Source organism: Podarcis tiliguerta, assembly GCF_965153285.1.
Source record: "Podarcis tiliguerta genome assembly, chromosome: 8".
In the NCBI taxonomy this organism is placed as follows: domain Eukaryota; kingdom Metazoa; phylum Chordata; class Lepidosauria; order Squamata; family Lacertidae; genus Podarcis; species Podarcis tiliguerta.
In genome coordinates this window covers 3,079,872-3,104,169 of record NC_139541.1, presented here as the reverse complement: position 1 = coordinate 3,104,169, position 24,298 = coordinate 3,079,872, and the positions used below count along the sequence as shown (strand labels likewise).

The 24,298-nt window shown below is 45.7% G+C and overlaps 1 protein-coding gene across 1 annotated transcript in view; it reads left to right on the top strand.

The window, feature by feature from the left end:
* Nucleotides 1-23,071, top strand: part of SNRNP200 (small nuclear ribonucleoprotein U5 subunit 200) — a 46,067-nt gene extending 22,996 nt beyond the window's left edge. Inside the window, exons 18-45 of the mRNA XM_083453559.1 lie at nucleotides 35-145; nucleotides 895-1,026; nucleotides 1,196-1,384; nucleotides 2,950-3,147; nucleotides 4,539-4,691; nucleotides 5,203-5,283; nucleotides 5,672-5,755; nucleotides 6,465-6,571; nucleotides 7,412-7,530; nucleotides 7,734-7,888; nucleotides 8,116-8,305; nucleotides 10,312-10,485; nucleotides 11,360-11,520; nucleotides 11,943-12,170; nucleotides 13,436-13,627; nucleotides 13,867-14,045; nucleotides 15,068-15,219; nucleotides 16,671-16,779; nucleotides 17,640-17,748; nucleotides 17,977-18,166; nucleotides 18,405-18,569; nucleotides 18,704-18,825; nucleotides 19,871-20,014; nucleotides 20,206-20,382; nucleotides 20,489-20,649; nucleotides 20,978-21,059; nucleotides 21,220-21,312; nucleotides 22,617-23,071. Coding sequence (XP_083309685.1) covers nucleotides 35-145; nucleotides 895-1,026; nucleotides 1,196-1,384; nucleotides 2,950-3,147; nucleotides 4,539-4,691; nucleotides 5,203-5,283; nucleotides 5,672-5,755; nucleotides 6,465-6,571; nucleotides 7,412-7,530; nucleotides 7,734-7,888; nucleotides 8,116-8,305; nucleotides 10,312-10,485; nucleotides 11,360-11,520; nucleotides 11,943-12,170; nucleotides 13,436-13,627; nucleotides 13,867-14,045; nucleotides 15,068-15,219; nucleotides 16,671-16,779; nucleotides 17,640-17,748; nucleotides 17,977-18,166; nucleotides 18,405-18,569; nucleotides 18,704-18,825; nucleotides 19,871-20,014; nucleotides 20,206-20,382; nucleotides 20,489-20,649; nucleotides 20,978-21,059; nucleotides 21,220-21,312; nucleotides 22,617-22,760 — 4,101 coding nt within the window. The 3' untranslated portion in view covers nucleotides 22,761-23,071. The remainder of the gene's footprint in view (nucleotides 1-34; nucleotides 146-894; nucleotides 1,027-1,195; nucleotides 1,385-2,949; nucleotides 3,148-4,538; nucleotides 4,692-5,202; nucleotides 5,284-5,671; nucleotides 5,756-6,464; nucleotides 6,572-7,411; nucleotides 7,531-7,733; nucleotides 7,889-8,115; nucleotides 8,306-10,311; nucleotides 10,486-11,359; nucleotides 11,521-11,942; nucleotides 12,171-13,435; nucleotides 13,628-13,866; nucleotides 14,046-15,067; nucleotides 15,220-16,670; nucleotides 16,780-17,639; nucleotides 17,749-17,976; nucleotides 18,167-18,404; nucleotides 18,570-18,703; nucleotides 18,826-19,870; nucleotides 20,015-20,205; nucleotides 20,383-20,488; nucleotides 20,650-20,977; nucleotides 21,060-21,219; nucleotides 21,313-22,616) is intronic.
* Nucleotides 23,072-24,298: the final 1,227 nt, after the last annotated feature.

Here is a 24,298-nt window from a genome sequence, read left to right as displayed (position 1 = left end):
TTTTTTTGACAGCAATGTTGTTTTTTGCTCACAGAATTTGGAGCTTAAAGACTTGCTGCCCTATGGCTTTGCAATTCACCATGCTGGCATGACCAGGGTGGACCGAACATTGGTGGAAGATCTGTTTGCAGACAAGCACATCCAGGTATGACAGCAGATTTCCCCCTGCAAAATATTTGAAGGCGTCACCCCCTCCAAAGTTGATGGGCATTGCCATTCAAATGGTGTCCATGCATGGCATTATGTGATTGATTATGCAAGGTGGGGTATGACTGGCTCCCCTCCCAATATTTTATTCAAGTTGGAACCCTGCTACCCGGTGAGGTGAAAGACAGGGAAGAGGGCAAGACAACAAACAGCAGGTGGAGCTTGGGGTAGGCAGAACCCCATAACATGCTTGACATAGAGGCACACGTGAACTTTAAGTTGTCGTGGTGGAGAGAGAGCAAGACTAGAGACTGGGAAAGGAAAGAAATAGATTCAGCGATGGAAGGCATATGGAGAGTGAAACTAGGGGTTGGGGAAAGAGGTTAAGAGCTCTGTGGGGAGAAATAGGTTGAGAGACTGGTAGTGGGCAGAAAGATCAAGGGTAGGGACTGGAAGGACAGACTTGGGAGATAAAGGAGTGAGTGTGGGGAGCTTTTCTTTCTCCTAGCACAGCACTGAAGCAAAACAATCTTGTCATGGTTCCTTCTCTGCTTTAAACTGATGCAGCGCAGCCTGTCTGCTCTTCTCCTGCTTACCACCCAGTCTCCAAAGATGGTTGATGGTGAAGCTCTATTAAAATTGGGTGCCACTTTTAATCCCCCCCCCCCCGGTGCATTGCAGCATTGTTAGGAGTTCCTTTGAAACTAAGCAGAAGATTCTTTCAACCCTGATATTTTCCCCTTACAGGTTTTGGTATCCACAGCAACTTTGGCTTGGGGTGTAAATCTTCCTGCTCACACCGTCATCATCAAGGGGACACAGGTGTACAGCCCAGAGAAAGGTCGCTGGACTGAACTGGGTGCCCTGGACATCTTGCAGGTAATTCCTATGGGACACAGGCACACACTGTAGTGGATTTTAGGATTTAGGAGACTCTGTGTTTCTTTAGATGTTGCAGAAATATTCTTAAGACACTTGGCTGTTAATTAATGTTAGAAACTCTGTTTGAGGTCTAACTTACCTCTCTGACTTGTGTGTTTTTTTAAAGATGCTGGGTCGTGCTGGGAGACCTCAGTACGACACCAAGGGCGAGGGAATCCTGATCACTTCTCATGGAGAGCTGCAGTATTACCTCTCACTCCTGAACCAGCAGCTTCCCATTGAGAGCCAAATGGTGGCGAAGCTGCCAGACATGCTGAATGCAGAGGTCGTGCTGGGCAACGTCCAAAATGCAAAGGTGAGGAGGAAGACCCCAGTCATGACTTGTGGCTGCTCTGTTTTTAGTGTCTCAGTGTAGAGATAAAGGGGGATGCTGTGTTAGGGAGACCATTTAGTCACAACACCTGATTAGGGATTTTGAGTGTGTGTATAAAGTATAAAGTAACAGTCCTTCAGGTGGTTCTAGAGTCACATTTTGGGAGGCTAGATACTCAGCTGTGAATCTGGCATCCAGAATCATGCTGGGCAGTAGTCGTGGTATTTAGTGGGTTGTGTGTGAGAGAAGTTCATCTCTGAAGCCTCTCAGCCTAGTTCGTGACAATTTCAGAATTCAGGGCTTTATCCAGTATTCTCTGTCAGCTAGTGCAAGGGTTCTTGTGCTGTGGATGGTGAGTTTTAATGCTGTGAAATAGGAATCCGGAAACCCATTATGCAACAGATGGTACAACAAAGAGCCACCTGCTTATGCATTCTCTTGCAAAACAATGTTCTGTTGTTGGCAGACATTTCACCAGTGACATCTTAGTGCTCCATTTGATAAAATCATCAGTCTTCCCCTCTTCTCTTAAGGCCACATCCACACCATCAGTTTAAAACACTCTTACACCACTTTTAACTGTCTTGGCTCCCTCACCCTGGCCAAATCCTGGGAAATGCAGTTTCTTACTTTGTGAGGGGTAAACTACAGTTCCCAGGATTCTTTGGGGGGGGGGGGGAGCCATGACTGCTAAAGTGGTATAAATGTGCTTTAAATGGCTGGTGTGGATGTGACATTAGTTAATGAATCTGCCCCTCTTCACTATTATTTGAAGGACCTGTCCTTTGCATTTTCATTCCATTTATTATATTTCTATGCCACTTTTCACTCACACAAGTCACAAAGCATCTTATACACAGTAAATAATAATATATTAGAACACCACAAATTACAGCGTAAATCATATAAAAAATAAACAAATCATTAGTAGAGCAATTACAGATTATCAGTAAAACAACCACTTTCTATAAAATGCTATTAACAAAACAATTTAAAATATAGGCTAAACAGCACAACCACAAGAAAAGTCATATTATAAAATTCACAAACCATGACAGCACTCATAATCCACAAAACAATATTAACAAACTAACAACCAAAAACAAACTAAGCACTGTTGAATTCACACACACACTCTCCACCCCATGACTCATAGTCTTCTACTCAGTTCATCAGAAGGCACATACGCAGAATGGTCATGACAGCAACTCCCTTCTGAAAGCTCTAGGGCTGAAAGGGCTGGAGGTTGGGGCAAGGCAGGTGGGAAAAGCCCTTGCCCAGGCATAGGCAAACTTGGCCCTCCAAATGTTTTGGGACTACAACTCCCATCATCCCTAGCTAACAGGACCAGTAGTCAGGGATGATGGGAACTGTAGTCTCAAAACATCTGGAGGGCCGAGTTTGCCTATGCCTGCCCTTGCCTGATGGCCAGCAGAGGTGGCCTTTAAAGCATGCTGTGATGCCCCATTCTATCCCTTCCAGAATTTGAGGCATGACAGGTTGCTGGAAACTGCTGACTCTGACACTGTGTTTCTTGGCCGCTGCAGGATGCTGTAAACTGGCTTGGCTACACTTATCTCTACATACGAATGCTACGTTCCCCAACTCTATACGGGATATCGCATGATGACCTGAAAGGAGACCCACTGTTGGACCAGCGCCGGCTGGATTTGGTGCACACTGCAGCTCTGATGCTAGATAAGAACAACCTGGTCAAGTACGACAAGAAAACAGGGAACTTCCAGGTGAGAGTGAAGGAGTTCAAACTCTCTTTGCAGGTGCTTTCTGCTAGTCTTATCAGGAGTCTGGCCACCCAGGATGCTTATTTGCAGCTGCTTTGCCAGCCTCTTTGTGCATCTTCACATGTTATATTCTTATATTCTTATCACACAAAACTTATTTTGCTGCTTTAAAATAAAATGTGTTACTATTTGTATGCCGCCGTTCAGCCAAAAAGGCTTCCTAGGTGGCTCCCAAGAATAAGCAGATAAATACAAATAAAATAACACAAATACAAAATAATAGAAATCCCAAATGATGTGTGTATATTTAGTATGTAACATTTTGCTATATGACATATGGCTTCAGTTTGTATAAGCAAAATGGTAAGTATACTAAAAATGACATCCTATATAGGTTTAAAAATGGTATGCTAAATACTAAAGAGTTGCAGATGGTTGCATCCTGTGCTATCTAAGCACATTATCTTATTTTTTCCTGCTTTTGAGACGCACAAACTGAGAAAATTGCAGGAAACAATAGCAATGTATGCTCCTCATGAAGATGGCAGCATACTCTAGGAGCAGAAATGCATCTTTGATCCTAGCATTGTATATTTCTCCATTGTTATACATGAGAATTATCAGTTTCTAAAGCTTCAGAATGCATTACATAGAAATTTTCACACTAGACATTCCAAATGAATAAAAAAAGGAGGTTAAGCCTGTTAGCCAAACTGAACCTCTGTTTACTGAAGTAGTAATATATGACAAGGCAGGGATGTAGCAAAGATCCTTTCTCCCCTTTCCATCTGTGGTCATTCCAATCAATGTAAAAATACTTTAAATCTCTGTCACCACTGTCCATTTTTTGTATATTTTGAGTGGAGGAAATAACAATTTTATCTAGCAGTATTTACACAGCACCAAGCCAAACTGGTTAAGCAAAGTAATCTATGTGCAAGTCACATGTTGGTGCACGTAGCTCAAGCTTCTCCATTTTATTCAAACCACAGAGTGGCTGGCTTAGTGTTGTGTCTGAACCAGTTTGTTTCTTGAAGCAGCTTCTCCTTTCACTTCAAAAGGCACCCCAGAAACAGCCTTCAAAAACAGTCTCTTTTGTTGGGAGGCAATGGTCCTTCCAAGTACCTAATTCAAGACCTGGTGGGGCTTTTAAGGTTAAAACTTGCACCTTCAGTTATGCTTGGAAAACAGTCTGGGTGCCAATGAACATCTGTTAAAATTTAAATCTCTTAAAACGTGCTCATTCCAGTGCACCAACCTCCCCACCCTATTTTGAACCGAAGTTTCAATATATTGAGGGCTGCCCCACTTACGTATTTCAGTAACCTAAGCCTGGTTTGTTCTTTCCTCTCCATTTTGTTAACCAGAAGTGGCTTTCCTCCCTCTCTCCCCAGGTTACTGAGCTGGGCCGCATTGCCAGCCACTACTATATCACCAATGAGACCATACAGACTTACAACCAACTACTCAAGCCCACCTTGAGTGAGATTGAACTCTTCCGGGTTTTCTCACTTTCTTCTGAGTTTAAGAACATCACCGTGAGAGAGGTATGAATCCGGAGATCTGTTGGGCAGGATACCCACCTCCTGCCCTTATAGTTATTTTTGTTAGTGTTTAGTTTGTATCCTCTTCTGCAAGGTCTTGTTTTTACTGGTGGAGTGCAGGAGACATTCCTAGTCTTTGTGACTATAAATACTTTTAAACATGAAGGTACTGGATCAGCAAGGCTCTAACCAGAGAACACAACTTGTTCTGATTTTTTCAAATTGCCGTCATTTCTATGCTTGTATTTAAACTGATAAGGAACTGAATGAAATTTGAATAAAGTACTGGTGCTTAGCTCAGTGGAAAACCCATTGAGAATGAAACTGATATCTGCATACATATTTCTCCATTAATCATGTAAACTTGCTGCAGTTGTTGATCTGTGGCCCTTAGAAGTGGACGAGTGGCCTACTTTTTTATTCATTTCAAAAGGATATTGTGCTGTTGTAGGCTTGGCAGAGTGGCCTAGCCTACTCTGTTCTTTCCTAATTACTATTTTTAAAACAACTGCAGGAAGAGAAACTGGAACTGCAGAAGCTACTTGAGCGGGTCCCAATCCCAGTGAAAGAAAGCATTGAGGAGCCTAGTGCTAAGGTAAGCCCTGTCTCTTCTAGGCAAGCTTATATCCAGCGTGAGGTTGGTTCTACAAGTTCCTGAGTTGTATGAATTCCCCATTTTTGTCCTCTGACTAGTTCTACTTGTTCAGGGAGTCATTTTACCCAAGGGAGTAACTGGCTGGCTGCCCTCTTGGGAGCTGTTTTGTTTTAAACCAACTTCATTTTAAAAAAGCAAGCCTATGAAGAAAATCTATGGTGAAACTTGAGTGTACTTGCAAAGCTACATATATATATACGTTTAATATGTTGTGTGTGTGCTTGTTTGTGGGTCTGGCCAACACCAGGAGAATGTGGCTGTGGGCCTGAAAAAGGTTCCTCATCCCTTCTTTGGAGGATGTTAATGCCCCTTATTGTCTTCTCCTTAGATCAATGTGCTCCTTCAGGCCTTTATCTCCCAGCTGAAGCTGGAGGGCTTTGCTCTCATGGCAGACATGGTGTATGTCACTCAGGTGAGTAACCATTCAGATTGGAAGTGGCTCTTTTGTGCTCCGGTATCCTCCATTTACAAGGTTTTCATGAATCCATCACTTTGAGAAAGATCACATCACAATAAGTTTGTTGTTTAGCTATCACAAGCCTTCTGTTGTGCATGGGTAAATAGGAACTTTTACTTACTATCTTTGGTGGCCTGTACAGCTTGTCATGTAGTAGATCCCATACTTTATATACAGAAGGCCCCAGGTTGCATCCCTTCAATCTAGAGGAGCAGAACTGGGCAAGTCACTGCAGTAGGCATTGTAGAGCTTGCCCAGCCTTTGCCAACCCGGTGCCCTCCAGAGTTTTTGCACTAACATTTTGAACAGCCATATCCAGCGTGTCTGAAGAATCTGGAGGGCACAAGTTTGGCAAAGGCTGGACTAGATGGACCAGTGGCTTAACTTGGTGTAAGATGGCTTCATTCCAAAGGGGTGGCCCTGTAAATTCATTGCAGTAAGGAGTCTTGTAGGTACCTGGAGGTCGTCTTTGTTTCTTGTGAGCCATTTTGTCAGATGTATTATATTAATGGGCCTGATCACCTGCAGGGTGGAAGCGGAGTTTCAAAAATTGATCTTTAGATGGATGTGGATACATGTTTGTATTTTAATCAAAAAATCAACTAAAACCTCCCTGTGAGGTTTCTTTCTTTGATATTTGACTTCTGTTTTGTCCTGCTTTCAGTCTGCTGGGCGGCTCATGCGTGCAATCTTTGAGATTGTCCTCAACCGTGGTTGGGCGCAGCTTACTGACAAGACTTTGAACCTCTGCAAGATGATTGACAAACGAATGTATGTAGTGGCTCCAGAGCATTCTCTTAATCGTTATGTATTGCAGACTTTATATCAGTAGTGCCCTGCCATGCAGCTGGGCCTGGCAGCAGCACTCACCCAGGCTGGGCACTGGCTGAGGACCCCAGCAGCTTGGCAGCCCCTCACCAGCCTGATCCAGTTGTGCTGCCTTACCATGCTCCTTACTTCACCCTGGGCAGTCTGTTGGCAGTGGGTGGGCAGGGTTTGGTTTCATAGATAGGTGGAGTCAAAAGGGAGGGATGAAAAGTGATTTCATGCTGTAACCGCCCTGAGACCTTTGAGTGTATGAGGGTGGTATACCCCTTTTTTTAAGTGTTGGTTGGGAAAGCAGCTGTAGAGGGGAAAGGACTTGTACCACCCTAAGGACCAGAAGACTGCAGTTTCTGGGATTTCAAAATTAGCAGTATGTCCTGCCCTAGAAAACCAGTTATGTGATTGCATCCGTACTGGTTTCCAGAATCACTTCCCATAAGTGGGACAGACCATGGTGTTTGTTTTTGTGTCAGGGCAGGGGGCAAGCAGCAAGCCCCCCTCAGGCAACCCAAGTCTCTTGCGATGGCAGTGTGAAGAGCATTGGTTTAGTCTCGTGAGCAGGCTTGCAAGCCAAAGGCACTGGAAATGGGAAGCCTTGTGGGGCTGCGGGTTGGGATGGGGTTATGCACAGATAGCCACAGAGGAGCCTCCTCACTTTTCTTCCTCAGTTTGAAGGAAGAGCGCAGGGCAAAACACAAGGAACTTGGGTAGTGCCTAAATTCCTCTTCCATTACTTACTAACCATCATTGCTGGCACAATCCTGATGGTGCTTCTTGCTCATGCAGGTGGCAATCCATGTGCCCCCTTCGTCAATTCAAGAAACTGCCTGAAGAGGTGGTGAAGAAAATTGAGAAGAAAAACTTCCCATTTGAACGACTCTATGATTTGAATCACAATGAAATAGGTCAGTGGGCAGAGGTTGGGGGGGGCAGTGGAGGGGATCTAAGGGATCAATGTTTCTTGGCTAAAGGGTCTCTCAGTTTTTCTACAGAATATGGCCCAACTTGATTATGACCTGCTGAGAATCTTGAATGCATGCAGTTCATCTCAGATCTCCATCTCTGCACATGCTTACTTGTCTTTTTTTTTAATACTATCCCTTCACAGGGGAGCTGATTCGGATGCCAAAGATGGGGAAGACAATCCACAAATATGTCCATTTGTTCCCCAAACTGGAGTTGTCTGTCCACCTGCAGCCCATCACCAGGTCCACTCTGAAAGTAGAGCTGACAATTACCCCAGATTTCCAGTGGGATGAAAAGGTAAAGGGACCCCCTGGAGGTCTGAAGTAATGGCCACCAGTAAGGTGGGGTGGGGAGGGTTGCTGGGTAGCTAGATTGATGTGGAGGCAGCTCATGGGACAGGGATTGATGGGGACTGAATGGTAGCAGCAGTACAAGTTGCACTCCTTAAACAGTACACAGAGAGAGCAAGAATTTTCACTTGGGGCCAGTATTTAAATCCCAATTTTTCTCCTCTCTTGGGCCAGGTGCATGGTTCTTCAGAGGCCTTTTGGATCCTGGTGGAGGATGTGGACAGTGAAGTGATCCTACATCACGAGTATTTCCTTCTGAAGGCCAAGTATGCTCAGGATGAACACCTCATCACTTTCTTTGTGCCGGTCTTCGAGCCTCTCCCCCCACAATACTTTATCCGGGTGGTCTCGGATCGCTGGCTCTGTAAGTCCCATCCATTTGCAGAAGGATGTTCTCCAGCTCCCCAGCTGGGGTCTGCAGTGTGAACAGTCTATTGTGGGGGAAGCCCAGACATGTTCTTTGCCTGTCAAGTCTTTTTTCTAGCTGTTTCTGCCCCCTCTTGCTCCCCTGAAGATGAAAGCCCACCAGCACCACCCACATTACACATTGCCAGCCCAGGTGGGGCCAAATCAGTTGCCTCTCTGAACAGCCACAGACTTGCCTCTCTGAACAGCCACAGACCTGCCTGGAATCATATGATAGGGAAGCCCCTCCAGTGTTGTGCCCTCCCCTTCGTCTTCCTTTGCCACACTAAGGAGTTAAAAGCATCACTGCCGTACTGTTTGCATTCACCTGCATAGTTAATTCTGTCCCCTCAGTATGTTTGGAAAAATGTGGCTGCCCTATAACCTCTTCCAATAGTTCATAACAGGTCAGTTGTCCCACAGGAGTGATGCAGAGTGGAAATTTTTCCTTGGAAAGTGTCCCATATCCTAAGTTCATTGGTAATGAAGAATGGATGCAAACTGCAAATGCAGTTTTAAGCAAGCTGGGCAGTTCTGTTTTTAAGCTTTGTTTACTAAATAGAATGAACATGCTAAATTAGGTTACTATTTAGGGCATCAGAAATTTTCATGTTGCAAACTGAAAATTTCCCAATGTATATTACCTCCTAAATTTTTTTTGGAAAGGCCGCATCACCTGTACTATGCTAGCTAGAGTAGACAAGGTAGATCCAGCACAGACCATTGCTTTGTACTAGCCCATTTTATAGATCAATATGTTAAGAAACGAGGTAGCGTGCTATATGCAGCTTTCATAGACCTGAAAGCTGCATTCAAATCAGTCTCTTGAGTAAGACTGTGGGATAAGTCAAATTCTTTGAGAATACATAAAAGATTGTTTTTCTTGGTTAAATGTCTACATAAAGACACCATGCTGAAAGTGTGTTGCTCTACAAATGGGCAGCTCGCAGGTTGCATACCAGCTACAAAGGGAGTTATGCAAGGTTGTATCCTAGCTCCTGCATTATTTAATTTATATATAAATATAAATTAACACCCCCAGAGTATCATGCCCCTAAATTGGCCACAAAAGCCATCTATTACTATATGCTGATGACACGGTACTCCTATCTCAAACAAAAGTCGGCCTAAGAAGATTGAAGAGGGCATTCTCAGGATACTGCCAAAAGGAACAGCTGGCTGTGAATTACCAAAGTCTTGAAGATACTGCAGGGCCCACAGATGGTATATGGATAACCAGTTAAAGTCTTTAAATATATTGGTCCAAATTTCAGTCAACAGGGCAGCATATCAAAAATACACGAAGGAAAAAGTATCTCAAAGTGCCAAAATTTGGACATGCTTTTTCCATACAAAAGGTGGCAATCATGTATCTTCAGCACTTGAAATGTTTAAAGCTAACCCCTAGGACAGTTATTATGTGGGGTGCAGATTTGGACAGACGCTCACATTGGAGCTACAGAAGCTGTTCAGTCCAAGTTCTTAAAGCATTTTTTCCTGTTCCATCCTGTGTTCCAAACGCTTCATAGCTCTTGGAGGCCAATCTTCCCTCTGTTGAATGACAGAATTGGCGTAGGACAATTATTGGCTTTGGGGTAGTAGACCCCCACCGGTCTACTACCCCTAACTACCGTCATGAGAGTGCCTGGACTGCATCTGAGTATGCAAGTATCTTTGCAGTCTGCTGCTCAGGGTGCAGAAGGTACAAAAGAAAGATGAGCACCCTGATGTTCCAGGGTTTAGGGGGCAGACCTGGGATCCTGTTGAACATTTGCTAAGAGACCATATCCTGGCACAAGCACAGCCATGGCTAAAATGTGACTCCCCCAGGCCCTCTTACAACATTCTGGGTCTGACCTCTCTCTATTGACCTTCTCATTCAAAGAATACCTCTTGTAAAAGCAGAGAACAGATCTAGATCCTCTGTTTTCATCTTCTTTGTGTTTATGTGCTTGGTTATTTCAGCCTGTGAGACACAGCTGCCTGTGTCCTTCCGACATCTGATCCTTCCAGAGAAGTACCCTCCGCCAACCGAGCTGCTGGACCTGCAGCCACTGCCTGTCTCCGCTTTGCGGAACAGCGCCTTTGAGAGCCTCTACCAGGACAAGTTTCCCTTCTTCAATCCTATCCAGACTCAAGGTGGGCAGGGCAGCCGGGTCTTGAGTCAGTGAAGAGGAGGGTTGCCAAGAGAATAGGAAGCATCTTAGCCGGGGGGGGGGGGGGGGCGGGGGGGCGGGAAGCTGCATTTTGTCTTGCATGCTCCAGGTGCCAACAGCCTGGAGCATGCAAGACAAAATGGCATCATTCAGAACTGCAGTCTTAATTGTCAGACATTCCATCACATAGCTGGGGGATTCAGTCTAGTAGTCTTGTGAACATCACTTTGGTATGTGGTGCTTGTTTGTGACGTGGTTACAAATTCAGGTGCTGTGTCTGTTGCTGGGGAAGTTCACTACTAGCCATGATGAATGCCAGTTGTTGGAAGCCACAGGAAGGGAGTCCTTTTGTGCTTGGATCTCACTTGTGAGTTTCCCACAAGCATCTGCTTAGCCACTGTGAGAACAGGATGCTGAGTATGATGCACCATTAGCCTGATCCAGCAGCTCTTCTTATTTTCTTAAATACCGACACTTCTAGCAACGTTCACCAAACTGGTGCCCTCTACATAGTTTGAACTGCAACTCCAGTGAGCCCCAGCTAGCAAGCCTCTGAGCTCAGTCATGAGACTTTTAATCTCAGGCTCATGGGTTTGAGCCCCACGGTGCGCAAAAGATTCCTGCATTGCAGGGGGTTGGACTACATGACCCTTGTTGCCCCTTCCAACTCTACAATTCTATGATTCTTATGATGCTCCCATCGTCCCCAGTTGTGTTGCCTGGATTTGATGGGATTTGCAGTTCAAAACATCTAGAGGGCACATCTGGGGAAGGATACTTTTCGGTTCTTGTGGGCTCTGGAGTAACTGTTGCTGACCATAGGGAAATTTTCCTCTGCCTTTTCTTTCTCGGTCTAGTTTTCAACACCGTCTATAACAGCGATGAAAATGTGTTTGTGGGAGCTCCCACAGGCAGTGGAAAAACGATCTGTGCTGAGTTTGCCATTCTGAGGATGTTGCTGCAGAATTTGGAAGGCCGCTGTGTCTACATCACGCCAATGGAAGCCCTTGCTGAGCAGGTACAGCACTCCCTAATCATTCTTAAATCTGCCCTTTCCAGGAGGGTGATAAGAATAGCTTTAATCAATTGCTCTTCCCACTGAAAGCTTTGTAGGCAGAAAAACAAAAGAAGAGGGTTTGGATAGGGTGTTCTGAGGTGTAGCTGTTGGCCTTAGCTGGGACAAGTACTCAAGTATATTTTACACAGCTCTCTTTACTTCCCCCATTGTCCTCCTTATTCTCTTTGCTTTGTGAGTGAAGTTCAGATTCTGCACAGATGGAATAAAAGCATTGCAGAATATATGTGGATAAGTCTGGATGATCACTTTGTTGGTTGTAAGCTAGAAAAACTAGAGAAGGTGTGCTTTGTGTGTGTGAGGAAGAGAGTGCTTGGAAGGACAGCTGTTAAGAACATTGTCTGCTCTTCCTTTTGCCATGGAAGATCTTCCTGGATTGGTATGAGAAGTTCCAAGAGCGCCTACTCAAGAAAGTTGTCTTGCTGACGGGGGAGACCAGCACTGACCTGAAGCTGTTGGGCAAAGGCAATATTATAATCAGCACTCCTGAGAAGTGGGACATCCTCTCCCGGCGCTGGAAGCAGCGCAAGAACGTGCAAAACGTCAACCTCTTTATTGTGGATGAAGTGCACCTCATTGGTGGCGAGAATGGGGTGAGTCTCATGGGGGAATGCAGCCCATCACAAAGGGGCTTGGGGGGAGAAAGCAGGACACTGACTTTTCTATCTAGGAGGCTTTCCCATGCAGAGCTGCTGCATATCCTGTGTACAGAGGAGTTTCTCGTTCTGGGCAACAGAAGGAGACAGAAATCTGTAACCGTTGCATCCCCTAAGCACCCCTCTCCTCCTCATCATCTTGTGCAGCACCTGACATTGCACGAGGGGTTGCATTTAGAAGTAGCTCCCACAGCCAGTGTGTGCTGAGCAGAATGCGAGGCATCCAAACAGGTCCATGTATTTTATTGCTGATGGTTTTAAAGATAACTTACCCAGGGATAGGAAGACACCTTCTGTCAGCAGGCATTTGAACCACCTATCTCAGCATTGTCTATCTACACAATCTAACAACAGCTCTTGAGGTTTTCGGAAGGGAGCTTTTCCCAGACCTACCTGGAAATAGTAGGTATTAAACAAGGGGACATTTGGATGCAAAACTCAGTTCTCCCACCCTCCCCTGAGTAATAAATATTGCCAATGAACCAGTTGGGCATCAAAAATGATGACTGAAATTGTCAGTTTTAGTAATTGCTGATAGCAGTTGGCAATAGCAGGTGCCAGCTGGATGTGAAGATTGTGGGCTTTTCCTATAGAGCTGTCATCTCTCTCTTGGAGGCTTTCTGCCTACCCAGCTAGTCAAAGTCAGGGTCCGTTAATCATCTGGAAATGAGGCCTTCCAGAGGGTGGACACTGAAGTATTAATCTTAGTGGTTGCATCAAGAAAATGCAAAAACCATTGAGCATTTAAAGTGAACCCCAAAACAAAGGAGAATATATATTAATTTGCTGCCAAATTAGGATTTTATTTTCAGAACAACTCAATATGTTTTGAGAGATCTGAAAACAAAAACAATATATCAATATTCAACATTGTGAAAAGAAAGTCAATTAATTATATACAAGTTACATATCTATGCATACTCAAAATGAAAAACAGTCTGCCGAGATCTCTTGTTAATTGTATCACCTGTTCACATTAACTGGTTGCACCGAGGTGGAATTATTGGAATTCTTCTGCAGTTTGCCTAAGTGATCGAAGGGAGGTGGGATGGTTGAGCAAAGAGCTGGAAACTGAAGATCCTAGTAGTGGTGATGGAGGAGGAGCGGATAGCGAAATGAAATCAATGCTGATGAAAATATCTAGATGTGGAGTGGCTGAGGGTGCTTGAAATAACCCAGATGTCTTTGGCTTCCTTCTGCAGCCAGTCTTGGAGGTGATCTGTTCCCGGATGCGCTACATCTCCTCCCAGATTGAGCGGCCCATCCGCATCGTGGCCTTGAGCTCATCACTGTCGAACGCCAAGGATGTGGCCCACTGGCTAGGCTGCAGTGCCACGGCCACCTTCAACTTCCACCCCAACGTGCGCCCTGTGCCCCTGGAGCTACACATCCAAGTAAGTTCCTACCCCCCACCTCTGGGGAACTCCAGGAACATAGAAAGCTGGTGTTCATCTAACTCAAAGGGCCATTCGGCTTGGTACAGTCAATACTCTTGAAGGTTTCAGGCAGGCCTTCGTCCCAGCCCGGCCTGAAGACCCTAGGGATCGAACCTGGGACCCTTCCATTAGCCTCTTCCAAGCAATGAGGTTTGGCATCATCATCACCCTCTCTCTTCTCTTTTGCTGCTCCTAAGGGCTTCAACATCAGCCACACCCAGACCCGCCTGTTGTCCATGGCCAAGCCAGTCTATCATGCTATCATGAAGCACTCTCCAAAGAAGCCAGTGATCGTGTTTGTTCCGTCTCGCAAGCAGACGCGCCTCACAGCCATTGACATCCTCACCACCTGCGCATCAGATGTCCAGAGACAAAGGTATGGGCAGGACATCATGTAATCTGTGCTCCAGATAACTTAATGATACAAGAGGAGAAGCTGAATTTTGCAGCCTGTGTGTGATTCCTTTTTATTGTACCTCTGTCAGTAATTGAGAAGGGGCAAGAAGCTATAAAAGGACACTGGAGCTACACCAGAGTAGAATAAGGAGGGACCTGCTCTTTGGAACGCCTTCCCTCTGCAATCTTTCAGTGATTTTGGCTAATAATAATAATAATAATATAATAAAATTTTATTTGTACCCTGCCCTCCCCGGCTGGAGCCGGGCTCAGAGCAGCTAACATCATATAAATAATATAATATGCATAAAAACAAGCAATCAATTGACTAAAATGCATCCCAAAATTAATTCAAATAAATAACAGTTAAAATTAAAACTGGACAAATGACTATCCTCAGGTTAAAATTGAAAGTGGTTAACACTTGCTAGGACCAGCTGTTTCCACTGATACTATAAGGACCTGTGAGTGGGCTGGGAAACCTCCTTCGTCCTTGTTCTTATACAAAGAAATGATATGAATAATCTGAAAGAATGGGTGCGATGGGCCCACTTATTTAATTTGCATTTGGCTGGATGTGTATGTGCTTAATGTCTACGTGCTGGAGGATCTGGGGTGAAGGATATCTAGCTCAGTCTGGGGCAGACGATATGGAAGTAATGAAGTTTGTGAGGGCCAAACATGGGCAAGGGATGTTGGAAGTAGACTGGATTTGGCAGAGATGAGAGTTTCTCAAGTTGCTACTTTTCTGCCCAGAAATTAAATCTGCTGCGGCAGAATTATTGCTTTACAAAAGCTGTTGAGGGAAATGAGAAGTGTTGATGAGAAACTCTGTCACTGACAGTTGAAGGTTCCCGTCTGCTTTTAAGGTTCTGGGGACAGGAGGGGGTCACCCTTCACCAGTCTTTTGGGTGAGAGGATGGAGGCTGTTGACTGAATGAGGAAGTTTGTCTTGGTCTGCCGGCTGTCCTGACTTCAGCCTGGCTTGTTGCTCCTTGCCAGGTTCCTGCACTGCACCGAGAAGGATGTGGCTCCCTACCTGGACAAGCTGAACGACAACACCTTGAAGGAGACCCTGGTGAACGGGGTGGGATACCTGCATGAGGGACTGACCTCCATGGAGCGAAGAGTGGTGGAGCAGCTTTTTGGCTCAGGTAAAGTGGGAGGGGGGGGGAGCAGACTGCAGATTTATGGGTCAATTTAGAAAATGAGGGATTATCAGGCACCATAAAGAAATGTCACTATTCAGGGGGGAAATTCCAAAAACCCACAAGGTAGTAACTAAGATGTAAATCAGGGGTGGCTGTGTACAAGACTAAAGGTCAGATCAGGCTCCCGGTTGTTGATTTTTATTTATTTAAGATACTGCTTTTAAATTGTTTTTCATATTTAATTTTTTTAGTGTTTTAACTGTTTTTAACTGAGTTGTAAGGGCATTTTGTGGGATGTGCCTGGGAGGAGAGGAGAGAGGACAGCGGGAGGAGCCCCAATTACAGTGGTTCTGGGTAGGGGGGGTATGGTGTGGGAGGAGGGGCAGGCCAGGTAAGGGGCACGCGGCTCAGGCAATTAGTGACTATACCGTGTGCCAGCCCCTCCTCCAACCTGGGGAATTGTGGTTGTCATATCAGCCAACCCTTGGGTCTGCAACTGCTGCTGTTGAATGCCAGGTTGACCCAGAATAAAATCTCCCTCATCTATGATCTGATTATGGATGAGGAGGCTGATCTGGCATGTGTCACTGAAACCTGGGTGTGTGAACAGGGTGGAGTTGGTCTCACCCAGCTGTGCCCACCTGGGTACTCAGTGCAGCATCAGGCCAGACTCGAGGGTCAGGGAGGGGGAGTTGCTGTGGTCTGTAGAGATTCTCTATCTCCAGGCTCTCTGTCCAGTCGGGGGAATCTAGAGTGTGTGTGTCCCTGGCACTGGGGAATCAGGACAGATTAGGGATTCTGCTGGTTTATCACCCGCCTCACTGTTGAAATGTTTCATACATAAGGGGAAAAATATTTTAAAGTAATGGAGATATTGAGCATTTTATGTTACACCTCTCATGCTTATGTATGTGTTTCCTGAGCTCATGTGTTCTGTATTTGAGAGGCTTTTCTTCCTAAGCATTTCTTCCAGCAACATTGTGAACTGCCTTGAGACCTCCGGGTATAGGGCGGTATATAAATTCAATAAATAATAAGGCGATCAACTACTCAGTTTGTGTGCAAAATCAAGTTCGCCACCCCTGAGAATTCAGTAATTGGCCATCCTATGATTCAGATCAAGCAACCTGCATATCTTCCTTTATGCAATATTATTCTCAGTGTATGATTAGGTTTCTTGGTGACCTGTAGGAAACTAGAAATCTATATTTTTTTCAGATGTAATCTGATATAGTAGAAATGTCAGGGGGAAGCATTGTGGTGGCAGGCTCCACCCCTTCAACTGTGTATGTTCATTTCTACACCAGATAAAGTCATGAAAGAGCTTAGGTGTCTGAATCATACTCTGCAAACTGCTGACTCTTCCGCGCTGCTTCTATGTGTGTTGTTCCCCCACAGTCAGCCGGGGTGTGAATTGGTTCTCATCTAGTTCTGCTCTTCTGTTTTGCTGTTAGGTGCCATTCAGGTGGTGGTGGCCTCGCGGAGCCTCTGCTGGGGAATGAATGTAGCTTCTCACCTTGTGATCATCATGGACACGCAGTACTACAATGGCAAGATCCATGCGTGAGTGAAGGGAGGTGGGCTGCTGGGTTCTGGGCCCATGGGAAAGGTGAGGACTGTTGGGCTATGCAGAGAGGAATGTAAGAGCCACTGGAAAAAGAAGCCCAGGGTGAAAGGGAAAGTGAGGCACACCCCAGACACTAGAGGGGTGGTTTTGGGGCTGGTTTTGATTTTGTTGTTAAGATAGGCCTTGTTTCATCCTGGCTGCTCAGGCACAATTGGAATAGTCTAGAAGCTGGTCAACCAGATGTGTATTTCTTACTCCTAGAGTGACACTGATGTGAAAAAAATGGGTTTTCATGTGTCTCATGCATTACTTTTATCAATAGCTGCCATTTGGCTATGGCTTACAGAATATAATATCTGACCCAGAGTCCAAGTATTAATTCCCCTGCAGATTGAAACAGTCATATCAACAACACACGTTGCTGGTTCTTGTGATTTGGGCAACTGAAAATACTAGGCCAGGTACTGGTACCCTCATAAGAGGCCAGAAGGAATTGAAGTGGGCCTTTCATTCTTTAAGTGGAACCCTCAGCCCTCGGTGAAGATTCCTGTGCATTTTTTGCCTCTTCAGTTTTCCAAGCTCCTGCCCTGGTTTCTTCACAAGGGAATGTGATGATTTGGTGCAGTGGAGGAGGGAGATCCATGGATGAGCAGGAGAAGCAATCCATTGGATCTCCTCCATCCCTTGCAGAAAATGAACTAACTAGAGTAAGTCTGACCTTTTAACTTTCAGCCAGTCAGACTGAATCTGGAATTTGTCATGACATGCATATTGCAGAAGTTTTCCCCTCTACAGAATTCTAAACCTTTTGCCTTCTGTTTCTATTAACATAGTTATTTACTTTCCTGTGTGCCAGGTATGTGGATTACCCCATCTATGATGTGCTGCAGATGGTGGGCCATGCAAACCGCCCACTGCAGGACGATGAGGGGCGCTGTGTCATTATGTGCCAGGGATCCAAGAAGGTGAGCAAACTACAGGGGATGAGTGGACTTGCATGTTCTCTAGGGCTGGGGGCCTGAAGAAATTTAGGATCACATTTCTTCCATATGTTCCCTGGATGAGGTTTGCTTGAGGCACAGTTTCTCTTCCGGTCTGGATTTGAGTATTCCTTTGTTCAGAGTGGAGATCTTTATGAAACTCGTAAATTGTTTGACACACTAAAAATGCCACTTTGGTTCTCCCACTCAAAGGATTTCTTCAAGAAGTTCCTATACGAGCCCCTGCCGGTGGAGTCTCATTTAGACCACTGCATGCACGATCACTTCAATGCTGAGATCGTCACCAAGACCATTGAGAACAAGCAGGATGCTGTCGACTATCTCACCTGGACCTTCTTGTATCGCAGGATGACTCAGAATCCCAACTACTACAACCTGCAAGGTGGGAAAGCCGAATCCCAACCCCTGCCCCTGTTTTTGCTGCTTTGTGCCTCTATCCTGCCATACACGCTTGGACAAGAGGGAGGGGAATGGAGAAGGATCATTTCTTATGTTTCACACTGTCCTTCCTCAAAGTTGTACTGGTTCTGAAGTAATAAAACACAAAGATTATTTCAAGCTCCTATGTTTCCAGCCCCTGTGGATGTGCAGCATCTGTCTTCCTTTGTCTCTCTGTTCAGGAGTTTCGCACAGGCATCTCAGTGACCACCTGTCAGAGTTGGTGGAGCAGACGCTTAGTGACCTTGAGCAGTCCAAGTGTATCAGCATTGAGGATGAGATGGATGTTGCGCCTTTGAACTTGGGCATGATTGCAGCTTATTACTACATCAACTACACCACCATTGGTAAGGGGCGTGCTGGGAGTTACGGCCATCATGGCACCTGTGCATGGCATGCTGTGCGTTGCTTGTTGTCTGAGGCTGCAGCCTCATACCTGATGCTACCTTTTCTTTTATTAAAAACCCACCACCACCTCTAGAGCTCTTCAGCATGTCCCTGAATGCCAAGACTAAAGTGCGAGGGCTGATTGAAATCATTTCCAATGCTGCTGAGTATGAGAACATTCCCATCCGGCACCATGAGGACAACCTCCTGCGCCAGGTGAGTCAGCTCTTCAGTTTGATGGGCACGGGGGGTGGGGGTGGGGTGGTTGGTTGACTTGGGAAATTTTATACAGCCCATTGGCTTCCCTCCAAGAGCAGAGGACCCCAGTCCTTCTCAAATTCTGGTTTAGCAAAACATTAAAAAAAATATATTTGGAAGCAATAATTTAACCCAAGATAGTAGTATTTTGTTGCTAGATGCAGGGCAAGTGGTCCTGATCCTGCTCTAGCATCCACCTGCCTGAGATAAATCCATGAGGATACAGAGCAGGGCTCCATATCTAGGAGTTCCCTCCTAAGGCCTTTATTGTGCAAAGTCGGTGAAGACTGAGTTGTTTAGGAGGGGTTTTTATGTATATACATTTTAAAGATAAGGAAACCTGGTTTTAAAGAACTGGGAAATTGTTATTGTCTGAACAGAGACTTTTGTGCGGGGTTGGTTCATTTGTGAAAAGTTCTTTCTGCTTTATGTGCATTGCAAATATTTTTTAAACATGTGATCTGCTTTAAAAGCACAACTTAAAACCAAAACAAAAGTTGATACTTGTTGGGAAAAATATATTATGCATGTAAAAGTGGTAAAATTTATAGTGGCTGAGAGCTAAGTTTATGGAATCAAATACAGTTAACCTACTGGGCTGTACATGTGCACTTATGTTCCCCATTCTGTGTACATTTTGTCCTCTATTTTGTTCGTAGAGAACTTTCACTTCTGTAGTTTCAAATTCTGAAGTATGTGATGACCTTTTAAAACTGAATAATAAATATATCCATATACCACTAAATGGTAGATCCATGGGCCAATGTGGCTAGCAGGGCCTCTACATCCTGCTGGCTACATCTTTGCCAGCTCTAGACTTGTCCTCCGCATGGCAGTGTCGCCTGTCTTTTATGCTGCATCTCAAGCCCCCACCCTTTCTGGGTGAGAGGGTGCTGATCTTTGGTTTCCAATCTGTCTTGCTCCCGCAAATTGTGTGTGTGATTGCATTTGGTGCTAAGAGAACATTACTGTGTGCTGAATGTTGCTTCTCTCCTTTCCTCAGCTTGCCCAGAAAGTGCCTCACAAGCTGAATAACCCCAAATTCAACGACCCCCATGTCAAAACGAACCTTCTGCTTCAGGCTCATCTTTCACGTATGCAGCTGAGTGCAGAGCTACAATCTGACACAGAGGAGATTCTCAGCAAGGTATTGGGGGAGAGCGAAAACACGGCTGAGGGGGCACCCACAGCTGCCTGCTGCTTCAGGGCGAGTTCACAACAGATGCTGCCTATTCCCATTTGGTCTCGTATTCGCAGCTTGGCTGGCTGAGGGCATTGTTCCCCTTTTTCTGCTGATGTCTGGGATGCTAAGCTCCTTTGTTCTGTCTTTTCTCCCAGGCGATTCGTCTGATCCAAGCTTGCGTGGATGTTCTGTCCAGCAACGGCTGGCTGAGTCCTGCTCTGGCTGCCATGGAGCTGGCCCAGATGGTCACCCAGGCCATGTGGTCAAAGGACTCCTACCTGAAGCAGCTGCCCCACTTCACCTCAGAGCACATCAAGCGCTGCACGGAGAAGGTGAGAGCAGACTCAGGCAGGGAGGTGGGGAGGTTGTTCCACCACCAGGAACTGGCTCCTTTCTTGGCCACCCCGGCTGGCTTATCCCATGTCTGCCCTTTTGCAGGGAGTGGAGAGTGTATTCGACATCATGGAAATGGAGGACGAAGACCGCAACGCCCTGCTGCAACTCTCTGATACCCAAATTGCTGATGTGGCCCGCTTCTGTAACCGCTACCCTAACATTGAGCTTTCCTATGAAGTGGTGGAAAAGGATGGTATTCGCAGGTAATGGAGCATAGCAATGAAAAATAAAGCCAGAAGATGTAAATTTGACCAAGCAGTTCTTGTTACTTAGCTGGGGGGGGGGGGCAGTATTCTTCATTTTTTGTGCCCTTTCAGAGGGTTTCCTTCAAAATAACAAAGGCTTCCTCCGTTTTCAAAACGAAAGCGGCTGTGGTTGATTTTTCACTGTAGACCATGATTTTGCCATGTGATTTGCTGCCAAATGGGCTTCTATGCACGTTGCCGCTTGCAGGCCAGTTAGCAACCTTTGCATGCTCCCCCTTAGCACATTGTTCCAGGTGTGTGTGTCTAATCTGGTTTGTTTCTTCAGCGGAGGGCCAGTGGTGGTGCTGGTGCAGCTGGAGCGAGAGGAAGAAGTCACTGGACCAGTGATTGCGCCCCTCTTCCCGCAGGTATGTTGAGTCCTGCCCAGCCTGTGCTTGATGCCGTCCAGCTGGGCCCACTTGTGCGAGGCACAGGGTAGGATGGGGCTGGAACCTACAGGGTTGTGATGCAGAGGGGCAGGGAGGGTGTCACAAGTCGTCTTCCTCACCTTCCCCCTCTCATCTGCAGAAACGCGAGGAAGGCTGGTGGGTAGTGATTGGAGACTCCAAATCCAACAGTCTTATCTCCATCAAGAGACTGACGCTGCAGCAGAAGGCTAAGGTGAGTGATCTGGGAACAACCACGATGATCTCATTTCACCTCTAGAAGAGCCTTATGTGGCTCCTTTGGCCTCCCACAAGTTGCAGCGTAACAGGGATCCAGGCACTCATGTAAAACAATTGAGATTATTTTCTGCCTCTTAGCTGCAAACAGAAAAATTGAGCAGCTCAGAAAACCTGCTGAAGCAGCAAGAAGGGACATAGTGGACGGCACAGTAAAACTACCCCACCCCCCACCCCCCACCCCCAGAGAGGCCTGCTCTATTCTTGCAATCATGTCAGGAGAGAGCTTTGACTAAGATGCAACCTCTAACCCCCCACCCCATAAACCTGTATTTTGGATCACAGGAACAGTCCATGCTGTGCATCTCTTATTATATAAGCACACCTGAATTCTGTTCAGGCTGGAGCTGGGGGTGGTGAAGGAGGATGGGTAGTGTGTGGGATGTTGGAGGTGGGATCTTTAGCTAACTCATACTCCTCCCAAATGGACAGCTTGACACACCTTGCAGCACTCTGATTTTTGTTGGCTTTATTGACCATGTCCTGGTATTACTGGCCTCAACATTTTTTTTAGAATACAAGATAAGTTTGGGATTACTGAAAATAAAATTGTGCTTATGCTCAAGGGTCTGGACTCCTCCTGGCCCCAGGAAATCCAAGTGCATTATGTGATCTATGTAGCACGTGCAAATTGGGGTTTGCTGATCCTTGATTGGGCTGAAAACCCATCTCCTGCAGCTTCTGGGATTCTAGCAGGCCTTGTACACACACTTTAAAACATGGCTTTGCAGTAAGGCAGGGGTGGGGACACCTGTTGCTGAATTGCAACTCCCATGGGCTGATGGGAGGTAGTTCAGCAACATTTGGAGGGCCACAAGTGCCACCCAATGCAGTAAGAGTGAGAGGGAGGGTAGACTTGCTAGAAGCAGCAGCTTAAGCCCAATGCCAATTTCCTTGTGTTTCCTGCATTCTGTTAAATTGCAGAATACTCACAGTCCTGCTTATCATAACTGTCACTGATTGACAGAAAATCTGAATCTTCAAAATGAAGAGTGGTCTGCAAAGGCCCCCTGCAAGGAGGTGGGAATCCTGGAATAGGTTGTTTCTCCCACTTGCTCTGCTAGGCAGGTCATATCAATGTCTATACCCTCATATCAGAGGGCGACCTCTCCACTTCCTTCCTGCCCAGCTCTCAGCACAGGGTGTGCATGGAGCCCCATTCCTCTGAGCTTGCTTCTCACCCCATCTCTTCCTTGTGGAGCAAACCCTTCACACCCCAGTTCATGCTCTTTCTCCTTTTAGGTGAAACTGGACTTTGTGGCACCAGCCACTGGGACTCACAACTACACCCTCTATTTCATGAGTGATGCCTACATGGGCTGCGACCAGGAGTACAAGTTCAGTGTGGATGTGAAGGAGGCGGAGAGTGACAGCGATACTGATTGAGCTGGGCCTTCACCTTCTGTCTTGTATGAGTGCAGTTCTGAGCCTCCATGGAATGGGATGTCCACAATATCTGCTTCTAGAGACATTTGTGAACTTCTGCTTCCTGCTGGCTGGAGAGTTAGGTTGCTCCATACTTGACTGTATCTGTTCACTTTCAACTGGCATTCGAGAAATTACCTCTGCCCTTCCTGTTTTGTTTTTTTTAACTGAGCAACTCAAAAAGTTTTGTGCACAGTATTTTTATGTGAGTGGACTCAGTTAGTTCTGCTGTGTTCCTACTTGTTTTCCCAAATAAAGATATTTAGGAACAACCTCCTTGCTACTTTTCTTGTGGAGAGGGAACTAGTTCCTAGACCAGGGGTTGTCAACCTGGTTCCTACCGCCCACTAGTGGGCGTTTCAGGATTCTGGTGGGTGGTAGGGTAAGGTTACCAAATTTTTTTCAATGAATCCGGGGACATTTTCCAACTTCAATGGGCTTTGTATGGTAAGGAAATTTTATCATCAAGAAAGATGCATTAGTGGGCGGTAGGTATAAAAGGGTTGACTACCCAGTCCTAGACTTTCTCTGCATGTATTTTTACCTTTTCCACACGCAGTCTTTTGGGCTGTCCCATTGTCCTAGCCCCGGTTTGAAGTATGTCTTTGACACTTGCTTTTCTGGCTTGTAATCAGGATCCTATCTCGCTATCTCGGGTTCAGGAAGCTAATTAAGATGCCCTAGCATGAGCAAGATAGTTATCCTGATTGGGGAATATGAAACAGCCATCTGTGGCTATGTCTCTGCTCTCTAGTGTAGGCATCTAATATTACCTTGCTGGCAGAATCAATACATGTGTTTCTTCATGCAAAACTAATATACTTGTCTCTGCAATTAGTTGACTTTCCAATTTGTTTTGTGCTGCAACAGACTAACACAACTATCTCCTTGGAAACAATTGCTTTGTGTTACCTCGTTCCAGCCTTCCAGATAGTGATGGAACCCAACTTTCATCAGCCCTAACAAATGTGTCCAGGGAGAGTCAGCACGATGTAGTGGTTATTAGAGAGTCTTGGACAGAGCAGAATTCAAAGACCACCTTGGTCATGAAGGTCACTAGGTGACATGGGCTTTAGTCACTGTGTCTCAGCTTAACCAACATCACAAGGTTGCTTTGTGGATAAAATGGGGAGAGCTACGAGCACCACCATCTTGAAGTGCTTACAAGAACCCAAAAGACAGTACCATATAGAGGAAGTTTGGAAATCATTTCAACCAGGGCTCCTTGCCTCCCCCCTCTGCCTTCTGAGGTTGCAATTCATGCAGAATTTTTTGTGAAACAACCTATCCCTGCCTCACATGTTGAAGGATTTGACACGGATGAGACAAAGATACCTTTCCCATGAGGAAACTCCCACATATTTTATAATGAGGGGGGAAATGAACTGACAAGAACAACTCAACCCATCTTTGCTGAGCTATGTTGGCATTTTCATTTTTGGAATCAGCCGGGCAAATTGCCAACTAATTTCTGATAGCTGAACAGCACTTTTCTAAGA